Consider the following 22,371-nt stretch of genomic DNA (forward strand, 5'->3'; position numbering starts at 1 on the left):
TGGTGAATTCACTGCATTTTTCACAAACTTTGTTACTTCTTTTTATAAATTTTCTTACAACTGAGAACTCACCTTATTTGACTTCAATAATTACAACTAATAATCAGAAACAAGAAGACTATTACAATGGTGCAAAGATGTCTAAAGAAGAAGTGGGGAGAATATGAGCAACAATGGGGGTTAGGAAGAAAAAATATTAAAAAATGGGTAAATTGAAATGTTGTTCCTAAAATAATTTGAATTTACAAAAAGACTCATAATCAATAATTTATCTAAAGTTTATGGGTTAAAATAAACATTAAATCATTTTACTAGCGGGTCACGTCATTAAACTAACGACATTCAACGTCCAAGTGACCAAAATTTAATAAAACGATAACATAAGTGACCAAAACTTAACAAAACAATAACGTAAGTGACCAAAACTTTTTTTTTTAATTTGGTTAGAAAAAGTGTACAAATATGAAAGAGAATTGACCAGAACTTAATCCATGTATTATCTACGTAAAAATGATATAATTTTATTTTTATTTTTTTATCGTACCACGTTAGCAAACCGTTAAAGGTTTAACAGATGTTAACTTTCAGTGACCACATCTTAATTAAAATGAAACAAAAGTTGTCAAATATTATTTTTTTCATTCGATGAGAAAAAAATTATAAAACTAAAATGAAAGTGATTGATTATGTAATTTACAATATTTTATTCGATTTTATTGAAACTTGTTGCAGTAGTTGGATGAATTTCAAAAACAAATTATTTTTTAGCGTTAGAATATTTAATAAATATTTTAATATTTTTAATTTCAAATGTTCAAAAATTTCAAAAAATAACAGTTATAGGAGGAAATCCGTCATGTTGAAACAGCGAGTTTCATTGATTTAAAAAAAATTAAAATATTAATAATTTTTTTAATGATAAAAAATTACTTCTTTAATTCTTTTCTGAAATTAGTCCTGCGGAAACGATAAGTTCCAATAAAATTAAATAAAAAAATAGGTTTATGAAACTCAATATACTCACACTACAAATTTCAATTATTATATTTGATAAAATTCAGTATGTGCATACAACAAATTTCAAATACACGACAACAATTAAACTATGTCCCAAGTTAATTTCCCTACAGTTGCATTTCCTAAAATCGTTTTTCCATTTGGATTATTTCACTAAATTTACTTAATATTTAGTTTAGGTTTCATTTTATAATACTTGCCATTAAAAACTTAAAGTGATATTAATATGTCGCCATATAGTAATGCCACATCATCATTAAAAAAATTATAAAAAATATCACGTCAACAATTCTATTAAATTTGTTAATAACGAGATACCAAATTGAAACTTCAACTAAATGTTAGACATGATTGTTTTTTAAATAAAGTTCAGGTATCAAACTGAAAAAAGTAATAGTCTAGGCATTAAATGTTTAATTTACCCAATATTTTTAAAGACAATACAAAGGCAATTGGAATCTAAAAATTCGAAACAGAATGAATGTGTGTGTATATATATATCTGGGTGTTTCATTTTGCTATGTAATACAAGATGTTGGAAACCAAGACATACACCAAAATTTTCAAAATATATCATTGGTGGATAAACTTTGGGTACTTGAAGTTCTTGTGGAAGATGCTTCACCCAAAGAGTTTGGAAAGCAGCCTTGCATCGATTATTTATGTTAGGGGTTGTATTTATAAAATTTTAGTGGAAAATTATGTTATAAAATTTTAGTTGTGAAAATAAATTATCAATATAAAATATAAAATATAATAGAATTTAAAATATTCAGGGAGATGATTGTCCCGCACGCCTCCTTCGATCTATCCTTACACATTAGTATCACTGTAAATACAAAGATCATAATCGAAGTGAATTGAGATATGTAGTCCATAATTGATAGTGTGCTACAAGTATCAACGTAACCTCTTCACCATTTTAAAGTGAATCTTTCATCATATCATCTAAAAATTAGGAATCTTTTATAATAACATAAGTTAGACTTGAGTCGTATATAATATAACATAATTTTAGCTTGTCCGCACAAAAGAAAATTAGAATACGCTCATAACCAGAAATTATACAACGTAAAATTACATACATATGTCGTCACGCAGCTAAGATGATCTCTAAACCAACGTTGGAAACCTTTCGTAAACACCTCAAAACATTCATGTAACGTGCCATTTGCCTAAGCATATCAACTCTAATTATCATGCTTGATATACATAACTCTTTTCAAAATTCAAACAAGTAATGCATTTTCATCATATTCACCTCCTCAAACATGTCAATATATCCTCGAAACACTTAAGTAAACATGATCATATGCGGGGACCGATCTACATGGTGCATGGGAGGTGTAACATCCCAAATATCGGGTTAGTGACCACATTGTGAAATTTTAAAATTTTGTGACCAATATAGATAAATTGAAAATTTCAAGGACTTAATTGAAATATTTTATGTAGGATGGTTTAGCAAAGAAGAATTAAAAGGTCAAATGGGTCATTTGAGCATGGGAATAATTTAAATTTTGTTTTGGTTATTTTATAACCATGTGGAACATATTTGGGAAAGCAAAAAGTTTCCAGATATCTCTTCTTCTCCTGCCGTGAAGCCTCATAAGCTAAGGTGAGTTAGCTTTTATTTGGTTAATTCTCGAGAATTAGTTGTAGTTTTGATTGATGAAGCCTTAGGAAAGATTAGGGAGACAAAAAGAGATATACAAACTCAGAATGGTGAATTATGGATGATTGAAGGTATGAAGTTATTAAGTGAAAATTTGAATAAGAAGACTTAATTGAATTTAAAAGCTGGATTGACTTGTCATAGGTGTGAATAAGAAATAATAAGTGTTAGAACTAAGTTTGGATTATATGGAAAACTTAGTAAAATTCTTAGTTTCAAGAATTGGAATGAGAGTTTAAGTTTATAAGATGTTAAGATGATAAATGATAGTTAAAGTGGTTGTAGTGAGTTTGGTGGTATGAAAGGAGCTTTAAGGGTGGAAAATTAAGTAAAGGGTTGATGATTTTCGGGTGAAAGAAGTTTGTTCTGACTAAGGGGGTATCGGTACCAGACGAATAGGTATCGATACTACATGGCTATTATAGGTTATATTCTTATGTAGGTATCGATACTGCATGAACAGTATCGATACCATAAGACCAATTTAGACACACGTCCTCAAGGTATCGATACCATTAAACATCGAATCCAATTTGAGTATCGATACTCAAGTATAGTATCAGTAACATTGTAAAGGAAGTATTGGTACTATACCATGGGTATCGATACTACTCAATAAGGAAAAAGTGAATTATGTTCATCAAATAGCTTAAGTTATTAAGATCGAGTTATAATGTTAGGATTCTGGTAATTGTTTTAGAAATTATATTTATGTAGATATCGAGCACAAACGAGTTCCGGAACAATTGACGAATAAGAACGATCGAGGAAAAGACAAAGAGATATAGGTGAGTGCATATTTATAGAATGCTTATAATATGATATGGAAATTAGACTTGTGATAAGTCTAGTTCCAACACAGGTAATACATGATTGCATTTCATGATACGAAACATTATATGAACTTCTATGATATACGTTATATAACCATGATCTATGTGAATATGAATGAGAAGTTTACATAACTGATGTGATAAAAGGTAAGAAATTATATGTCTATGAGATATATACTATGTGAATGTGAAAAGCCCATGTTATGTAGATGAGAGCTATAGGTATAATTGGCATGCCAAGAGTCGAAGATGTATGTGGTCCTTCGTGACATATATGTAATCCTTTGGAACATATATGTGGTCTTTTGAGACACATATTTGGTCCTTTGGAATATGTATATGGTTCTTAAGGAGATTTATATGTGGCCCTTATGGACATTTTATATGGCACTCCGGTGCATTCTACATGGCACTCCGGTGCATTTCTACGCGGCACTCAGGTGTATTTCTACGTGGCACTTCGGTGCATTATACGAGCTGTGTTGACAACATTTGTGCACAACCTCAATGCACTCACATACCTTAGGTTCTCAGTATTGGATCATGGGCTAATCAAACTATTAATATGAATTCATAATTATTACTTTGATAAGCTTATGTGTGGAATGCATGGTTATCTAAGTTGCATTGAATGAATATTTGAATGCATTATACTCCATCTCATTATAGTATTATTGTAACACCCCCAACCCGTATCCGACCCGGATACTAGTCCTAGGTGTCACATTACCTTTTTAAAACACCTTTCTTACAAAATCATAACATTTGAACTTATATTAAGAAAATACGATAATATACATATATTAATACACTTTTACCAAAATACTCAGAGTATACACAACTTAACCCTTTTGTTACACGCCAACATCCATTTACATAACAAAATGACCTACTGATTAAGTTGCTTCTGATCTGATAGTTGCAGGAGTAATATTGTCCAGCTGCTTAACCTCGATCGTCTACTTTATCGGATCCTACGTGTGAAAACTCACACGCTAAGTCATCGACTTAGTGAGGCAATATAATAATAACAATAAAATATAAAGGAATTGCCAAAATGAGATGGGTTGCAATGATAATATGTATGTAAACAATGCAATAACCATAACCATGTTTCTTACCCATAGATTTATCAAATTCACATTAATAAATTCATTAGCCCATGATACCATATTGAGAACCTAAGGTATGTGAGTATTGTGAGGTTGTGCACTATGCTATCACCACAGCTCATATATTGAACCGAAGTGCCACGTAGAATTGCACCAGAGTGCCGCGTAGAATTGCACCGTAATGCCATATAATAATGTCCATAAGGACCACATATCATTCCTTAAGAATCATATACATATACTAGGGATCAAGTATGTGTCTCACAAGACTTCACACATGTTCCAAAGATATATATATATCCCGAAGGACGGCGTAGACCCTCTACCCTTGGCATGCCAACTATACCTCTAGTTCTCATCTACATAACATGGACTTTCACAATTCATATTTTGTATCACGTAGACATATTATTTTCCTACCTTTATCACATAGACATGTCATTTCCATACATTTATCACATAACTCATATAACTTTTTCCTACATATTCATGTCACATAATGCATATGGTATAAACTCTATCATGTTTCATAATATGGAATGTAATCATGTATCAAAATATTGAATCTAGACTTATCATAAGTCTAGAACTGATTATAATACTATATTCATGCTATGCATATGCACTCACCTAGATTCTTTGTCTTTCTCTCGATCAATCCTACTTGTCGATTGTTCCAGAACTCGTTTAGGCTCGATATCTACATAGTAATTCATTGATACTTATCAGTATACTAATTAGTATATTCTCAACTATCATTCTTAGGCTAAAAGAAAAGTCATTTTCATCTTTTAATGGAGGTATGTATCGATGCACTACACCATGCATCCATGCATAAATCATATTCGATGTTTGTATTTAATGGGGTGCATCGATGCACTCCTTATGCATCGATGTCATTCGATGTTTGTATTTTAAAAGAGTGCATCGATGTTGTATACATATACAGATTATAGATGTCACCCGAATTTCGAAAACCATTTCCAATTCAATTTGTGATTCAAAAATTTTTTTCTTAAAATGGTAAATGATATTATAAAATATCATATCATATAAATCATGTTTCGTTATAACGAATTTAATTCAAAAGATTTTTTTATTAATAGTGAACAGTGAACAGTGTACAATGAACAGTAGGGGAATCGGTACCCTTTTAACAATCTGAAAAATTTTCTTAAAACGTAGTTATGTTCATGCTACAGTAATTTCCGAAAATTATATATATAACTTATAAAAATTAACCTTTCATCACTATAAAATTTATCATTTTGTTTCCAAATTTATTCAACATAATAAATTGAATATTATTAATTACATGCCACTATCTATGTCAAAATTACACAATAGGATGTCTTACTGATATTGAATATACTCCTCGATGCTTTATGTCTCTTTGAACTCTTTATTCCACTATGACCTTTTTACCTACGCGTGAAAATCATCACACGCTAAGTATAAACTTAGTGAGGCAATTAAAACATTAAACAGTGCAATACAATTCATGCATGAATTTTCAATGTCCAAAATCCAAATGCCACGGAATCATTTATTTGCATAACCAATATTTACCATGATCAAAAATAATATAAAATCTCTTACCATTTATCCCATAAGCTCGTAAGCTTATTTATCCATATACTTGCCATTATTAATAAGCTCGTAAGCTTATTTTCATACTTACCATTTATTAACCAATAACCATAAACAATAGACAATAGCCCAATATTCAACCCTGAGGACCCTGGGTACACGAGTCAAATATAAGCACCGTAGTGCTAATCCGTATGACACATAAGGTCGTGTCCACCATCTGTACTAGGTATCCTTAAGTACAGTCTCGTATGGCACATAAGGTCGTACCCATATACACTAGGTATCCTTTAGTGTATTCCCGAATATGCAGCCTGTTGCTGGACTCTATGGCATGCCAACTATACTCTGTCCCTCAATGACTTACTTGGGCATACAGTCTATTTTATTTGATCCATCCATGGCAAAGTATATTATCAATATTTAACAATGGGGCAGTTCATACCCGAAATAACATTCATGGTAAAAATCATATATGTTCATGATAACATCATATGCAAAAATCAATGATCAATGCATTTTAATTTCATACTCTGACATATCAATGTCAAATTATAAAAATGATATAAAATAATGCTGATATAAACAAGGTCGACTTATCGCAAGTCTTCCTGATGATGTATAAAACATCCATGTATAATTTCATGCATGTATTGCACTCACCTTGACACTTTATAATTTTCCAAAATATGAGCCTCACTATTGTTCCACAATAAACCCTCTTGATTTGCTTCAATCGCAAATCAATCATAATTTGTATAATTCACAAATTCATAATGATATATATTAGTATTTTACTAACATATACATCCCACAATAACTCCATGCTATATTTGAAACTCATTCTCTATCAAAATACTTAACTCTTAATAATTCCTTTTAACTTTGGAACCAACTTTTCCAATTACCCAAAATGGTCTTCACCATTTTACCACTTAGATTCTTAATACCAATAATTCCAACATTAAAATTATTATCATTCAAATGCTTTTACAAAGCATAAATACATTTAAGTACCCCAACTATGCAATTGTTGTACTTAAATCACCAATCATTTCAATCTTCCCAAAATAATCAATTTCACATTCTAACACTCATTTTAATTCTCAAACAACAATTTCCAGCATAGTATATCAATTATCCAACACTTACACAGCAACCCATCAATTTTCCATATTCATATACTTCGCACTACCTTTAAAGAATCATTATTCTGTATTGATATACACCTGGAATTCAATTCCGTTTCTTCCATTGAAATCTAGACTCAAATACGAATCTATCCATATCAAAAACTCCTTCTAATTCATTCTGTACAATTTATGGTGAATTTTCAAAGTTAACCAACTGAATCTGTTTTGTACAGAATTCTGCTGTCCGATTTTCTGACATTTCTTCGGTTAAAAATTCATATCTATTTGTATACAACTTGAAATTGATCCCTTTATTTTAAACAAAACTAGATCCATATATGAACACAATATATAAAAATAACCTCCAAATTATTTTTATATATTTCTGGTGAATTTTCAAACCTATTGCCAGAATCAAAATCCAAACTGTTTTCTTTAACTTCATCCTTAGATTCTTCACAATTCTTACAAACTCAAAATCATCAATAATCATCATCAATTTCAAAAACCATAGTGTGAACCCAAATTTCCAGATTTGGGGATATTTGAAATCAAGTAAGATTATCATGCAATATTGGTACCAAATGATAGCGTTTTTCGCAAATAACCATTTTCTATTTCAGCATATTCAAAATCCTAAGGAAATTGCTTGAAATTTGAGTTGAAGCTTTGCTCTTACCTTTGAAGAAGCCCACGTTGGTTGGAGAAGAAGATAGCAAATTTAGATGAAATTTTGAGTGCATTTCATCTTTGTTTGAATTATATTCCATATAAATGAATATTCTTATTCACCATCAAACCAAGCCATCTGATTATTGACATATTAAAAAGTCAAATATGAATTATTTTGACTTTTATATCCGAAATTTCCCCTGAATTTTCAAATCTTGCGTTTTCATCACTAAATTCCACTGTTTCGGTTAAATCTGAAAAATTGCACATTTCCAAACCAAAATTCTCTGATCCAAAATATTACAATAATATTTCCAACCATTTTATAACATCCTTCAAATTTTTGTAAAATTCAAATTCGATCCGAATTACCAATTCCTTATCGAACTTTTACCCTTTATAGTTTTTCTTTACTAAACTTCCAAATCCAAAATATATAATTTCTATAAAACCCCACTCTCAAGAGTAAACCATCCATTTATGGAATAGAATTCTTTTTAGGAAATTTATCACTTAATTTCCTAAATAGTTTTCCAAGTTTATACTTTGACCATCAAACTTCCAAAATTTACATTTTGGTCATTATCTAAATTTTTTGGGTATTACAGATGCACTTCATGTGCATCGGTACACCTTGAACAATTTTTAGGATTATCCTTGATGCATCGGTGCACATTGAATGTGCATTAATGCACATAGCCCAGAAATGTCATTTTAAGCACGAAAACTCTTTATAATCTTCTCTACACTTTATATTTCACCTCCTTTTTATATCCTAACTTGCATACTCTTACTTAAACTAATTATTATCCATTTCATACCTCTAAAACTTAGAAATCCAATTCTCCAAGTAGAATTTAAGAATCTAACCCAAATTCCAACATGTTCTAATTTGAATTCTAACACCTCATACTTCTTAGTTAGCTTTATGACAAGTCAAATCCCACTTCTAATTCTTATTATGAACTCTAATCCAAGATTTCACTTTTCTACTTCCTTTCTTTAATTCTCCATATACTTCTCATCTTATGGTTTTAAGATAATCTAAGCTTTCCTTAAGCTTAGTTATCATCTAAGGATCAATAAGAAATCTTAATTTCATCAAGAATTTGATCAACAAAAAAACTCACCTTTAGCTTGGTCTCACGATGGAGAAGAAGAAGAGAAATCTAGAAACTTTTGTTCTCTCCATTTGCCTTCCACGTGGATTTAAATATCATAATCTAATATTTAATTATTTCTCCTATAAAAGACTCATTTACCCCTTTAGTTCCTCCTTCTTTGTTAATTAATCCTACACAAAACATTCCCATTAAATCTTTCAACTATTCAATTTATCTACTTTGGTCACTAAATTTTGAAATTTCACAATTTGATCACTAACCCGGTATGGAGGATGTTACAAATCGCCCTCCCTTAAGAAAATTTGTCCTCAAATTTTCATTGTACGAACAGATGAGGATATTGAAATCGCATATCTTCTTCACGTTCCCACGTGGCTTCTTCTACTTTGTGATTCCTCCAGAGAACTTTGACCAATGGAACAGCTTTATTCCTCAACTGTTTTACTTCATAATCCAATATTCTCACTGGCTTTTCTTCATATGTCAGATCCGATTGGACTTCTACTTGTTCTGGTGCAACGATATGAGAGGGATCAGACCTATATCTTCGTAACATGGACGCATGGAAGACATTATGGATCTTCTCCATTTCCGGTGGCAATGATAACTGATATGACACGGGTCCTATTCTCTTAACAACTTCATATGGCCCAATGAATCTAGGACTTAACTTTCCTTTCCGACCAAAACGTAATATTTTCTTCCAGGGGGATACTTTAAGGAAAACTTTATCTCCAACCTCGAATTCAATCTCTTTCTTTTAAGATCAGAATAGGACTTTTGCCGATCAGAGGCTACTTTGAGGTTATGCTGAATTTCTCAAACTTTCTTTTCTACATCTTGAATTAAATCCGGACCAAGAATACTTCGATCTTTGAGTTCATACCAATTTAATGGAGTACGACATTTCCTCCCATATAATGCCTCGTATGGGGCCATCTTTATACCGGACTGATAATTATTGTTGTAAGCAAACTCTGCCAGCGGTAAATACTTTTCCCTTGATCCTTTGAATTCCATTACGCATGCTCTCAACATATCTTCCAAGATCTGAATAGTTCTTTCTTATTTCCCGTCAGTCTGAGGATGAAAAGTCGTACTAAAGTTTAAACGCGTTCCTAACGCTCCATGTAAAGATTTCCAGAATCTAGAAGTGAATCGAGGGTCTCGATCAGAGACTATGGAAACAGGCACTCCATGCAATCTAATATTCTCTAATATACAACTCAGCGTACTTTTCCATAGAGAAATCTGTTCTAACTGGAAGGAAATGCACTGACTTAGTCAATCGATCAACAATTACCCAGATTGATTCTCTTTTGTTCGAAGTCAATGGTAACCCCAAAACAAAATCCATCGTAACATTTTCCCATTTCCATTGAGGAATGTAAAGTTGTTGCAATAATCCTGACGGAACTTGATGCTCAGCTTTGACATGTTGACATATCAAACACTTAGACACAAATTCTGTGATGCTTCGTTTCATCCCTGGCCACCAAAATCGATCCTTCAAATCCATATACATCTTGGTTCCACCCGGGTGCATCGTTAATAGACAATGAGCCTCTGTCATATTTCTTTCTTCAAATCTTTATTATCGGGTATCACAATTCTTCCTTTATAATACAAATTTCCATCTGACATAACCTCAAAGTCTTTAATCTCTTTGCTCTTTACTTGCTCAATTCTTTTTAAACACGTTTCATCGTTACTTTGCAATTCTCCTATTTGTCCCAACCATGTTGGTTTAAGTTTTAAATTTGCACAGAGACCACCGTCTCCAGTTAAAGATAATCTTGCATCCATAGCTCGTAAGGTTGAAAACAGTTTTCTGCTTAAGGCATCTGCTACCACGTTAGCCTTTCCAGGATGATAGTCAATTATCACATCATAATCTCTCAAAAACTGCACCCATCTCCTTTCTCTCAATTAAGCTCTTTTTGAGTCATCAGGTATTTCAAGCTCTTATGATCCGTATACAAATAACATCATTCTCCATACAGATAATGACGCCAAATCTTGAGGGCGAACACCACTGCAGCCATTTCTAGATCATGGGTGGGGTAATTCTTTTCATGTGGTTTCAATTGTCTCGATGCATACGCTACCACCTTCCCTTCTTGTATAAATACACACCCCAACCGTTATGGGACGCGTCACTGTATACGACAAAATTCTTGCCAGATTCTGGTTGAACCAATACAGGAGTTTCTGTCAGAATTCTCTTTATAGCTTCAAAACTTTCTTGACATTCAGAAGTCCAAAAAATGGTACATTCTTTCTCATCAGCTTCGTTAAATGCAGCACTATCATCGAAAAATTCTTAACAAATCTTTGATAATAACCGGCAAGTCCCAGGAAACTCTGAACTTTATATACATTCTTGGGAAATTCCCATACCATTATAGCTTTAACCTTCTGAGGGTCCACTCTAATCACATCTGCCGAGATCACATGCCCCAAGAAAATTACTTCGTTTAGCAAAAATTCACATTTGGACAATTTCGCATAAAGCTTCTTATCCCTGAGAATTTACAAAACTAGCCTTAGATGTGCGATGTGCTCTTCAATGGATTTCGAGTACACCAGTATGTCATCAATAAAGACAACAACAAATTGGTCCAAATAGGGCTGAAAAATCTTGTTCATAAGATCCATGAAAATAGTAGATGCATTCGTTACTCCGAAGGGCATTACAATGAATTCATAATGACCATATCTTGTTCTGAAAGCCGTCTTCGGAATATCTTTCTCCTGAATCTTCAATTGATGATAACCCGAACGTAGATCGATCTTCGAAAATACTGAAGCTCCTTTTAGCTGATCAAACAAGTCATCAATGCGCTGAAGGGGATACTTATTCTTGATGGTCACCTTATTAAGCTGTCGATAATCAATATAGAGACGCATTGATCCATCATTCTTCTTAACAAATAACACCGGAGCTCCCCAAGGTGACACACCTGGTCAAATAAATCCCTTTTCTTACAACTCTTGCAATTGATTCTTTAACTCTTACAATTCTTTCGGGGCCATCCGATAAGGTGCCATTGCAATTGGAGCGGTTCCTGGCATTACTTCAATTTGAAATTCTATCTCTCTATCTGGAGGTAATCCTGGCAACTCAGCCGGGAAAACATCAGGGAATTCTCGAACTATTAAAATCTCATTCAATCCTTTTTCTTTAGCTCTTGAATCTATCACATTTGCAAGAAATCCTTGACATCCTTGTAGCAACAGCTTCTTAGCTGACATTACTGATATTACATTTGCTAAAGGATTAAACCTTTCACTACTCACACTTATCTCTGTTCCTCCTAGACTCTTCAGGGTTGCCTTTTTCGATCTGTAATTAACATCTCTATAGTAACGGAACAACCAATCCATTCCCAGAATCACTTCAAACTCGTCAAAGGGTAATTCCATCAGATTAGTAGGGAATTCAATTCCCTGAATCTTTATGGGACACCCCTTACAGACTTTGTTCACCCGAGCACTATGGCCTAAAGGATTAGTTACTATAATCTCATTACTCGTGGCTTCTAAGGAAATCCTCAATTCATTTACTAACTTACTCGTAATGTAAGAATAATTAGAGCCTGGATCAATCAGTATCAATACTAATTTATCGTACAACTGAAAAGTACCTGCTATAATATCAGGGTCGTCACGGTCTTCACTTGTCTTTAGATTGTACACCCGTGTGGTTGACCGAACTTCAGGTTGAGCAGAGGATTCAGACAAGTTCCTTCCTCTGCCTCTTCCTCGTCCTCTTTGTGAGGTAGAACCAACTCTTTCAGATGGTGCAGGCTCACCAACCATCAATGGACAATCCCGGATAAAATGTCCGGTATCTCCTCATCGGAAACAAGTCCTAGCAGCCATCCGACAAGCCCAGAATGGTTTTTCCCACAATGCTGACACTGTCTCGCTTGACTCAGAGTAGATCTCCCAACACCAGATCCCACTGACTACGTCTGTCTAGGTCTTGCATGACTTTTTCCCCTAGCAGATGATGCAACTGATTCTGATCTAGCTTGTGATCGAAATCCTAAGTCTCTTCTTCTTTTTGGTGGTGCTGAGCTACAAGAAGCACCCGTCCTCTTTGATGTCTGAACTCTAAAATCCCTGAATCTCTCATTCTGAGCTCTTTCAAGAGCCTTGGTATGATTGATCACCTCTTGGAACGAGGACAAATTCATGCTATGCATATGCACTCACCTAGATTTCTTTGTCTTTCCCTCGATCAATCCTACTTGTCGATTGTTCCAGAACTCGTTTAGGCTCGATATCTACATAGTAATTCATTGATACTTATCAGTATAATAATTAGTGTATTCTCAACTATCATTTCTTAGGCTAAAAGAAAAGCCATTTTCATCTTTTAATGGAGGTATGCATCGATGCACTACACCATGCATCGATGCATAAATCCTATTCGATGTTTGTATTTAATGGGGTGCATCGATGCACTCCTTATGCATCGATGGCATTCGATGTTTGTATTTTAAAAGAGTGCATCGATGCACTTCATGTGCATCGGTACACCTTGAACAATTTCTGGGATTTATCCTTTATGCATCGGTGCACATTGAATGTGCATCGATGCACATAGCCCAGAAATGTCATTTTAAGCACAAAAATCTCTTTATAATCTTCTCTACACTTTATATTTCACCTCCTTTTTATATCCTTAACTTGCATACTCTTACTTAAACTAATTATTATCTTTTTCATACCTCTAAAACTTAGAAATCCAATTCTCCATGAAGAATTTAAGAATCTAACCTAAATTCCAACATATTCTAATTTGAATTATAACACCTCATACTTCTTAGTTAGCTTTATGACAAGTCAAATCCCACTTCTAATTCTTATTATGAACTCTAATCCAATATTTCACTTTTCTACTTCCTTTGTTTAATTCTTCATATACTTCTCATCTTATGGTTTTAAGATAATCTAAGCTTTCCTTAAGCTTAGTTATCATCTAAGGATCAATAAGAAATCTTAATTTATCAAGAATTTGATCAACAAAAAAACTCACCTTTAGCTTGGTCTCACGATGGAGAAGAAGAAGTGGAGAATAAGAGAAATATGGAAACTTTTGTTCTCTCCATTTGCCTTCCACGTGGATTTAAATATCATCATCTAATATTTAATTATTTTCCCTATTAAAAGACTCATTTACCCCTTTAGTTCCTCTTTCTTTGTTAATTGATCCTACACAAAACATTCCCATTAAATCTTTCAACTATTCAATTTATCTACTTTGGTCACTAAATTTTGAAATTTCACAATTTGATCACTAACCCAGTATGGAGGATGTTACAATTATTACATATTATACCTCACTAAGTCGATGACTTAGCGTGTGAGTGTTTCACACGTAGGGTTCAAGAAGATAGATGAGGAAGGATAAGCAACTGAGACAGCATCACTCCTGCAACTATCAGATCAGGAATAAACTTAAACAATAAGTTATTTTGTTATGAAAGTTAATGTTGGCATGTAATCAAAAGTTTAAGTTGTATATGCTCTGAATTATTTTGTAAACTTTTGGTGTAAACTTATGTAAATTATTGGATTTCTTAATATAAGTTCAAATGTTTTATTATTTTTGTATAAGTAAATTGTTTTAAAAAGTCGATGTGATATCTCGGACTCGTATCCAGGTCAGGTACGGGTTGGGGGTGTTACAGGAGGTGTTTTGCCACTCCCAAACTTTTTGGTATAATAGCATTTTAGGTCCTTTTTAGTTTAAACATTAGTTAAATTAGGCATTTACCTCCTCCAAATTTTTAAATTTAAATAATTAATATATTAGTGTTCTCTTGATATAAAACTATTTTGTCCCCCTCAATATTTGATCTTGGCTCCGTCTCTGACCACATGCTAACCTAACTATGCTTATACCTACCCAAAACAAGCATAATTCACTTCCTACTCAACGAGCACCATTGAAACCGTCTAATTAATGGATATATTTTACATTCAATATATTTCCATGAAAAAGCTTAACTTACTAAAATGACATAAACATATTCATGAATATCATGAAATCAAAGGCATTTGCCTTGGCTTTATGAATCTTTGCGTATTATGGCGCATTCACCTTTTATCAACATGACATTAATGTAACTTCACAATCATCATATCATACACTTGCAGCCATTATATCACGCCAAATTTTAAAACTTTTGAAACTAATTAAAATACTACCCTAACTACATATTGATTACACAACAATGATATATGCTATCGTATAAGAATTTAAACACAAAGAAATTACATTGAATGTTTCGAAAGTGACTTACAACGTCCTAAATACAATTATGATCAATCTATGAATACTGAACATATGTAAAGTTATTAAATTCACAAAATAAGCATAAAGCTTACTAAGATAGTAATTAATGTGCAAATAATGAACGGTATGACATCAAATTATGATATGCATGAGTTTGTCATTTAATTCGCCAAATACTTATAATAACATGATTATCTTACTTGTAAAACTTATAATAAGTAATCATAAAAAAAACATGTATAAATTTTACTTTACACAATAACTTTAGCTTATTTTCTCATTTATTCAGTGCATTATATTATAAGTAGTTATTGATACACGAATCTCCTACTAATTACCACATAACTAAAAATTGTCTCCCTCTAACATCACCAATGACCAACAACTTCCCTCCAACATCTTTAAATAAGAATCGTAATAAAAAATGAACTATATGGCTCAATTGTACCCATACAAACTTAACATTCAATGGTATATTTATCTTCAGCTTATCACATTTGTATCTTAAACTCTATTTCTCTTTCAATTTTAAGTTTTCAATGGTATATTTATGTAAGCGTTAGCTTGTAGTTGAAATTTTTGGAGGAGAGAGGGAAAATGGTAGTTTATGTACAAAATAGACAGAAAAAATAAATAAATGAGTAGAAAATGAGAAAACGGATAAAATTGAAGGGTCAAACTGTAATAAGTCAATTCAAAACCGTAACCCTTGTTGTGTTGTGGAATATGGATAGATGTTAGAGGCGGAAAAAAATGGGAAAACACAGCGGAAAAAGTTAGAAGGAGAAGAGCATAGAGAAAAAGAAAAAGGCGTGAATGGAGTTAACAAACAGTAAACCATCTTCAGAACGCTTGCTATTCGACCGCCGTTATGGCTGGGTGTAAGACCCTCAATTTCTCTATTTTATTTTTGAATTTTCCAAGAATTTTATTTATATGTTTCAAATTGAGTGCAGCTTTGATGAATGGAAAGATCCATCGGAAGAAGCTCTTGCTGGTGGTCGAGGAATGTAAGTTTTGTCTCTTTCTTCCCCCGTTCAAATCAAATAATGGCAATCGCTTTGTTTAATCATCTTTTTTTCTCTCTTTTTTGGTTCTTTTGCCTTCATTTTCAAAAGGTTTTGCATTGTGCCTCTAGCAAAAGTTTTCTTCAGCATGGCTTCGAATTCGATATGGATTCTATCAACTTTTTTCTTAAGAAAATTAATATTTCATTAAGTAGTAGAATTGTTTCCTCTTAGCTTACCAATTTTACTGATTTTGATTATATAAACCTTGGGCATGTTATGTTTGTTGTATTGTATCATCCCCATTGGGGAAATGCTATGAATGTATCTACTACCAAAGGGTTTTTTTTTTGTTTAAGGTTGAGTTAATAGCTTCATATCGAATTAGGTTGTTTATATTTAGGAAGGATTAAAAACCAACTATAAACTATTAAATTGTGAATTTAGCTTTTCATTGAAGCTGCTTCTGGAACCGTGCTTAATGTCTCTTCACTTACTGCCTGTGTCGTCGAGCGTCATAGCAGACTTATCGTTGTAAATTTAAATGTTAACATGGGTTCATACATTTGGTATTTTCATTTGACACATTTTCTGGGCACTTATTCTTTAGACAAAGAATGGTAGGTGTAAAGGTGCACAACTAAAGGATTTCTCTCATATAAGCAAGATGCTGAGGAATTCGAATTAGATCATTATGTGCTACTTGCTTGTTTTGTCCAACTGCATTTGTATAGGAGAAAAGGTTTGGATATGTGTTCTTAAACTTGAGAATAATTGCCTTCTAATATGATTGTGATGCCAAGAAAAGAAATTTGCCTGGCTTTTAAGAAGCGGAGAACAAGGAAACCTAGAAATATGGTTGACTCAAATATGTGAACCCTTAAACATTTTTTTTTCATGGTCAACCTGGGAACTCTAAATGGTTTATTGATGATACCTTATATCATTATATTAGCTAAACCAACTTGAAAGTTATTATTTGCTAATATGGTCAACGATCTGGCTATTGTAAGAGCACAGTGAGGCCTGCCCTTTGAATGCCTTAACTTTGGCTTGTCTGGAAATGGCAAGTAGCATAATTGGAAACCAATATGCATGATATGTATTATGAATTACAAGGTTGCCCCGAATAAACCCTGAAATTATACTTACAACCCCTTTTATCTGAAAATAAGTAATTTTCCCCTTGGACTGCTTCCACTTGTAGAGCACATACTTAACTGTTATGTCTGGCAAAACTAAAACCCATTTTTGTCTTGTTTTTTGAAATTATTATTTTTTTGATAGGAATATTAGGCCTCATTAAAAACCCCCTTCATGATTAATGGAACTCTGAAAAAGTTTCTTAATCAGCGGAAGGAGGAAAAGAGTGCCTTGGATTTTATTAATAATAAACTTAATACAATATATTACAAAAACCTAAAACTCCTTGAAGGAAATCAACAACCTAAATAGTTACAACCTTAAAAACAACATAAATATTAACTAATACCAGCCTTAGCTAGAGCGTCTGCCTCTAGATTAGCTGCCCTATTAACCCATCTAATAACACCTTCACACAGTCTAAGTTTTTCAATAATATCTTTAACAATGTAAGCATAAACAGCAGGACATGAAACGAAATCCCTAACCCAGTCAACTGCCACCCTGCAGTCACTCTCAATTATCAACTGATCCTTTAATCTGTGTCGTATAGTGTGAAAGAAAGATAAGCCCTTTAGGATAGATTTCAATTCCATCAAAGTATGAGGACCAGGACCTGCGGATTCCTTGTAAGAGAATGATTGTCCTGTTATCATCTCTCAAAACACCACCTATCCCACTTCTCTTCCAGTCAGTAGTAGTAGCAGCATCGACATTTAATTTGATGAAGCCCTTTGGGGGAGGGGACCAATTAATCACAGTTGCAATCAGTTTGGAGTTAGGAGAACAAGAATCCCCTAAGGAAGGATCTGAAATAAGCAAATCCTTAGAGATCGAAACATGTTTGTACTTAGCTAAGTACCATGAAGCTAGCCTGAATCTAGCTAAAAAGAAGAGTTCTGCTTGATCTACCTTTCCTCTTTCAAAAACAATATAATTTCTAAATTTCCAAATTATCCATAGGACAACCCCTGGAATAAATGACCATATGGTTGAATTAAGCCTCAAATCAGCCCATGCTAGGAGAAATATTTTTGCATCAACATGAAAGACAGATTGAATGTTCCAGAACCTAATGAATTTATTCCAAATGCTCCAAACCACCGAACAAGTAAAAAATAAATGGGAGGGTGTCTCATCAAACTGCTTGCAAAAAGGACACAACAAGTCATCTATACCCATCATACCTCTTTTAACAAGAGCTGACTTCACTGCCAACTTCTGTAGAACAACTTGCCATACAAATGTCTCCACTCTTGGAGGCAGTAATCCACTCCAAACAACATTCTTCCAGAAATTAACATCTAATGAACTTGAGGTCCCTGAATAACACTGACTAACACAAGATTTCACAGTAAATACCCCATCTCCAGTGCCTTTCCAGACCAGTACGTCAGATGAATCAACCAAAAGGGAAATATTTGAAATAATTGTCATCAAATTAGACCATTGCTCATATTCCCAATCATTCAATTCCCTTCTTAAATGTATATCCCAAAACCAGCTGCCTGAGCTAAAATCACCAAACTCAGATAATTTTCCAGTTTTGTTTAAGGAAATGGAAAACAATCTCGGAAAAAATGATATTTAATGGTTGATCCATTGCCCAAACATCTTGCCAAAATCGAATGCTACCCCCATTGCCAACTTGAACAGAATAGTTGCTTCTAATTTTACAGCCAGTAGGGTCTATTCTGTAATGACTGTTCACCACGGATCTCTAAATCCATGAAAATTTGGGTATAACCATATTGTCAAATAGCAGTAAAGAAGAGTCTAAATTGTATTTAGAACAAATCAATCTCCTCCATTCCTCATTTCTTTCATTAGCAAACCTCCAAGACCATTTTTCTAATAAAGCTCTGTTTACCTTGTCAATGTTTGGAACCCCCAATCCACCTTCAAATTTCGGTTTGCACACATTGGGCCAACCCACCCAATGAATCTTGTTCTGACTATTTCCTCCGCCCCATAAGAAGTTGGACAAGATAGAATTGATTGACTTGTACACCGAAGCCGGAACTTTAAACAATGACAAATAGTATGTAGGAAGTGAGCATAAGACTGAATTAATTAAAACTAACCTCCCTGCCATAGAAAGAGAGGATGCCTTCCAACCTGCCAACTTCTTGTTGAAACTATGAACCACTGGATCCCATAGGGCAGAAGAATTTCTTTGTACTCCCAGAGGTAGTCCTAAGTATTCTGAAGGAAAGCTACCAACAGTACAACCCACCGAATTTGCCCAATCTCTTATTTCCTCTTCATTCATATTCACCCCAAATAGTTTTGACTTCTTTAAGTTCAACTGGAGACCAGATATAACTTCGAAGACTCGAAGTACTCTTTTCACGTTCATAACCTACTTTTTAGATGCACCACAGAATATTATTAGGTCATCAGCAAATTGAAGGTGGGATAATTTTAAAGTTCCCTTCTCCCTGCTAATAACCATACCCGAAAATAACATAGGGATAATTTTAAAGTTCCCTTCTCCCTTCTCCCTTCTCCCTTCTCCCCAACAATGTTAAAATAACATAGGAGACAAAGAGCAACCTTGACGAATACCCTTTGCCATTGGGAATTCCTCTGTAGGAACCCCATTAACCAAAACTGATATAGAAGTTGTTGTGACGTATTTCGAGATTCAGCTAATCCATGTAGAACCAAAGTCCATTTTCCTCATTACTCTGAAAAGAATAGGCCAGTCAATTGTGTCATATGCCTTTTTAAAATCCACTTTAAAAACACAAACCCTTTAAACCTTTCTTCCTCCAAAAATCAATTCCCTCATTAGCAATTAAAGAGCAGTCCAAAATTTGTCGACCTGGGATGAAAGCAAATTGAGAAGGACTGATAATGTCTGAAATGTAGCTCCTTAACCTCCTTGATAGACACTTAGATAAAATCTTATATAGCCTACCTACTAAACTTATAGATCTATAATCATCGAGGCTACCAGCATTCGAAATCTTTGGAATAAGAGTAATGAATGTATGGTTTACACCATGTTCCTAATCTTTTCCCAAATAGAAATTTCAAAAGAAAATCGTAATATCTTCCTTTAAAATAGGCCAGAACCTCTTGAAAAATCCCAAATTTAAACCATCCGGCCCTGGGCCTTTGTTACTGTCATAAGACTTCAAGGTTTCCCAAATCTCATCTTCAGAAAATTCTCTCTGTAACAACTGATTCTGATCCAGTGTAATTTTGCTAAAATCCAGCCTTATGTCATCAATTTCCAGAGTTGAACGCACATTGTAAATTTTGAAGAAGTAATTCCTAACTGTTGCCTTTATTGTAATCGGATCCTGAATCTTAATTCCCCCAAAATTCAGTGCATTCAATGCATTTTGCTTCTTTCTAACTGTAGCACAAGTATGAAAGTATCTTGTGTTGCGGTCCCCATCTTTAATCCATTTTGATCTAGAATACTGGAAACTGATCTGCTCCTGAATTTTAAGTAGTTTCCACAATTCTGCTCTTTGAGAGTTCAAATCTGCTATTAATTCTCTGTCTGAAATACCATGCTGCTGCTGTTGGACAGCCTTTAACTTTTGAATTTTCTCTTCTAAATCAGAAATCAAAGCTTTTGGATACTGATCTCTTCTCCCAACCCAGTTCTTAATTGCACCTTTGGCATTCTTCAAAATATTAAAAACACCCACTTTCCTTTGAGTTTTCTTACTGTTTTGAACAGATGTGTAACATCCGCAATACCGGGTTAGTGACCAAATTGTAAAGTTTCAGAATTTGGTGACTAAAGTATAAGAATGAAATAGTTCAATGATTATTGGATATATATGATGAAGGTTAATTAGTAATTATTAAAGGAAATTAAGGGTTAAATGTTCATTTGACCAGAAAGATTTTTATCTTTCTTTTAAAGGTGATATAAACGTGGGAAGGGTGAGAAGAAAAGAAAGTTCTGGAGCTGGGTCATTTCCTTCCTCCTCTCTTCCCGTATGCTCCATGGCAAAGGTAAGTTTAATTTCAGTTGGTTAATTCTTGAGTTTTAAGCTTAGTTTTGATTCTTTGGGTATTAAATAAGCTTAAGGAAAGCTTATATGGGATTTAAACAATAAGATAAAGGAATTATGAAGGAATTTGCAATATGAGTTTTAAGATGAAATTTTGATATGGTATGGTTGTTGAAGTTTTATGGATGAATTTGACTTGTCATCAATCTAATTAAGAAGTATGAAGTGTTAGAATTGGAATTAGAACACATTGAAAATTTGGTATGATTCTTAAATCTCATATGGAAGATAGGATTTTTAGGTTTAAGATGAAATAAATGAATATAGATTGGTTTACGTATGTGTACTAGAGTTAAGAATGAAAAGGGGATGATATATGAAGTGTTTGAGAGGAAATGAAGTAATTTTCGAGTTAAAAATATGATTTCTGGGCAAGGGGAATCGGTACCCATTCAAGGGGAACCGATACCCCTTCAAACGAACAAAAATTTCCAGAATATCATGAGGGAATCGATACCCCCTTAGTAGGGAACCGATTCCCCCTAAAGGAAAAATGTGAATATTGGTTTAATAAGTTCGTTTAAGTTGCTAGTATCCAATTACAAGGTGTAGGTATCTAATGATTGCCTCAAAATGTACATTTATGTAGATTCTGTGTGTAAAGCAATTCCGGAACATTTGGCAAGTAAGATCGATCAAGGGAAAGATAAGAGATTGAAATTGACTAGTGAGGCCAAGGTGAGTGCATACTAGTGACATGTAGTGTTTAATGGGA

At 33.5% G+C, this 22,371-nt stretch overlaps 1 protein-coding gene across 1 annotated transcript in view; it reads left to right on the forward strand.

Moving 5' to 3' along the window:
- Positions 1–5,402: 5,402 nt before the first annotated feature.
- The window catches only part of LOC120174078, a 42,070-nt gene continuing 25,101 nt past the window's right edge, over positions 5,403–22,371 (forward strand). Inside the window, exons 1-4 of the mRNA XM_039181052.1 lie at positions 5,403–5,414; positions 16,263–16,347; positions 16,423–16,476; positions 16,585–16,636. Of these exons, the coding sequence (XP_039036983.1) occupies positions 16,283–16,347; positions 16,423–16,476; positions 16,585–16,636 (171 nt within the window). The 5' untranslated portion in view covers positions 5,403–5,414; positions 16,263–16,282. The remainder of the gene's footprint in view (positions 5,415–16,262; positions 16,348–16,422; positions 16,477–16,584; positions 16,637–22,371) is intronic.

The sequence above is a fragment of the Hibiscus syriacus genome, unplaced genomic scaffold (genome assembly GCF_006381635.1).
Source record: "Hibiscus syriacus cultivar Baekdansim isolate YM2019G1 unplaced genomic scaffold, ASM638163v2 tig00112000_pilon, whole genome shotgun sequence".
Classification (NCBI taxonomy): Eukaryota; Viridiplantae; Streptophyta; class Magnoliopsida; order Malvales; family Malvaceae; genus Hibiscus; species Hibiscus syriacus.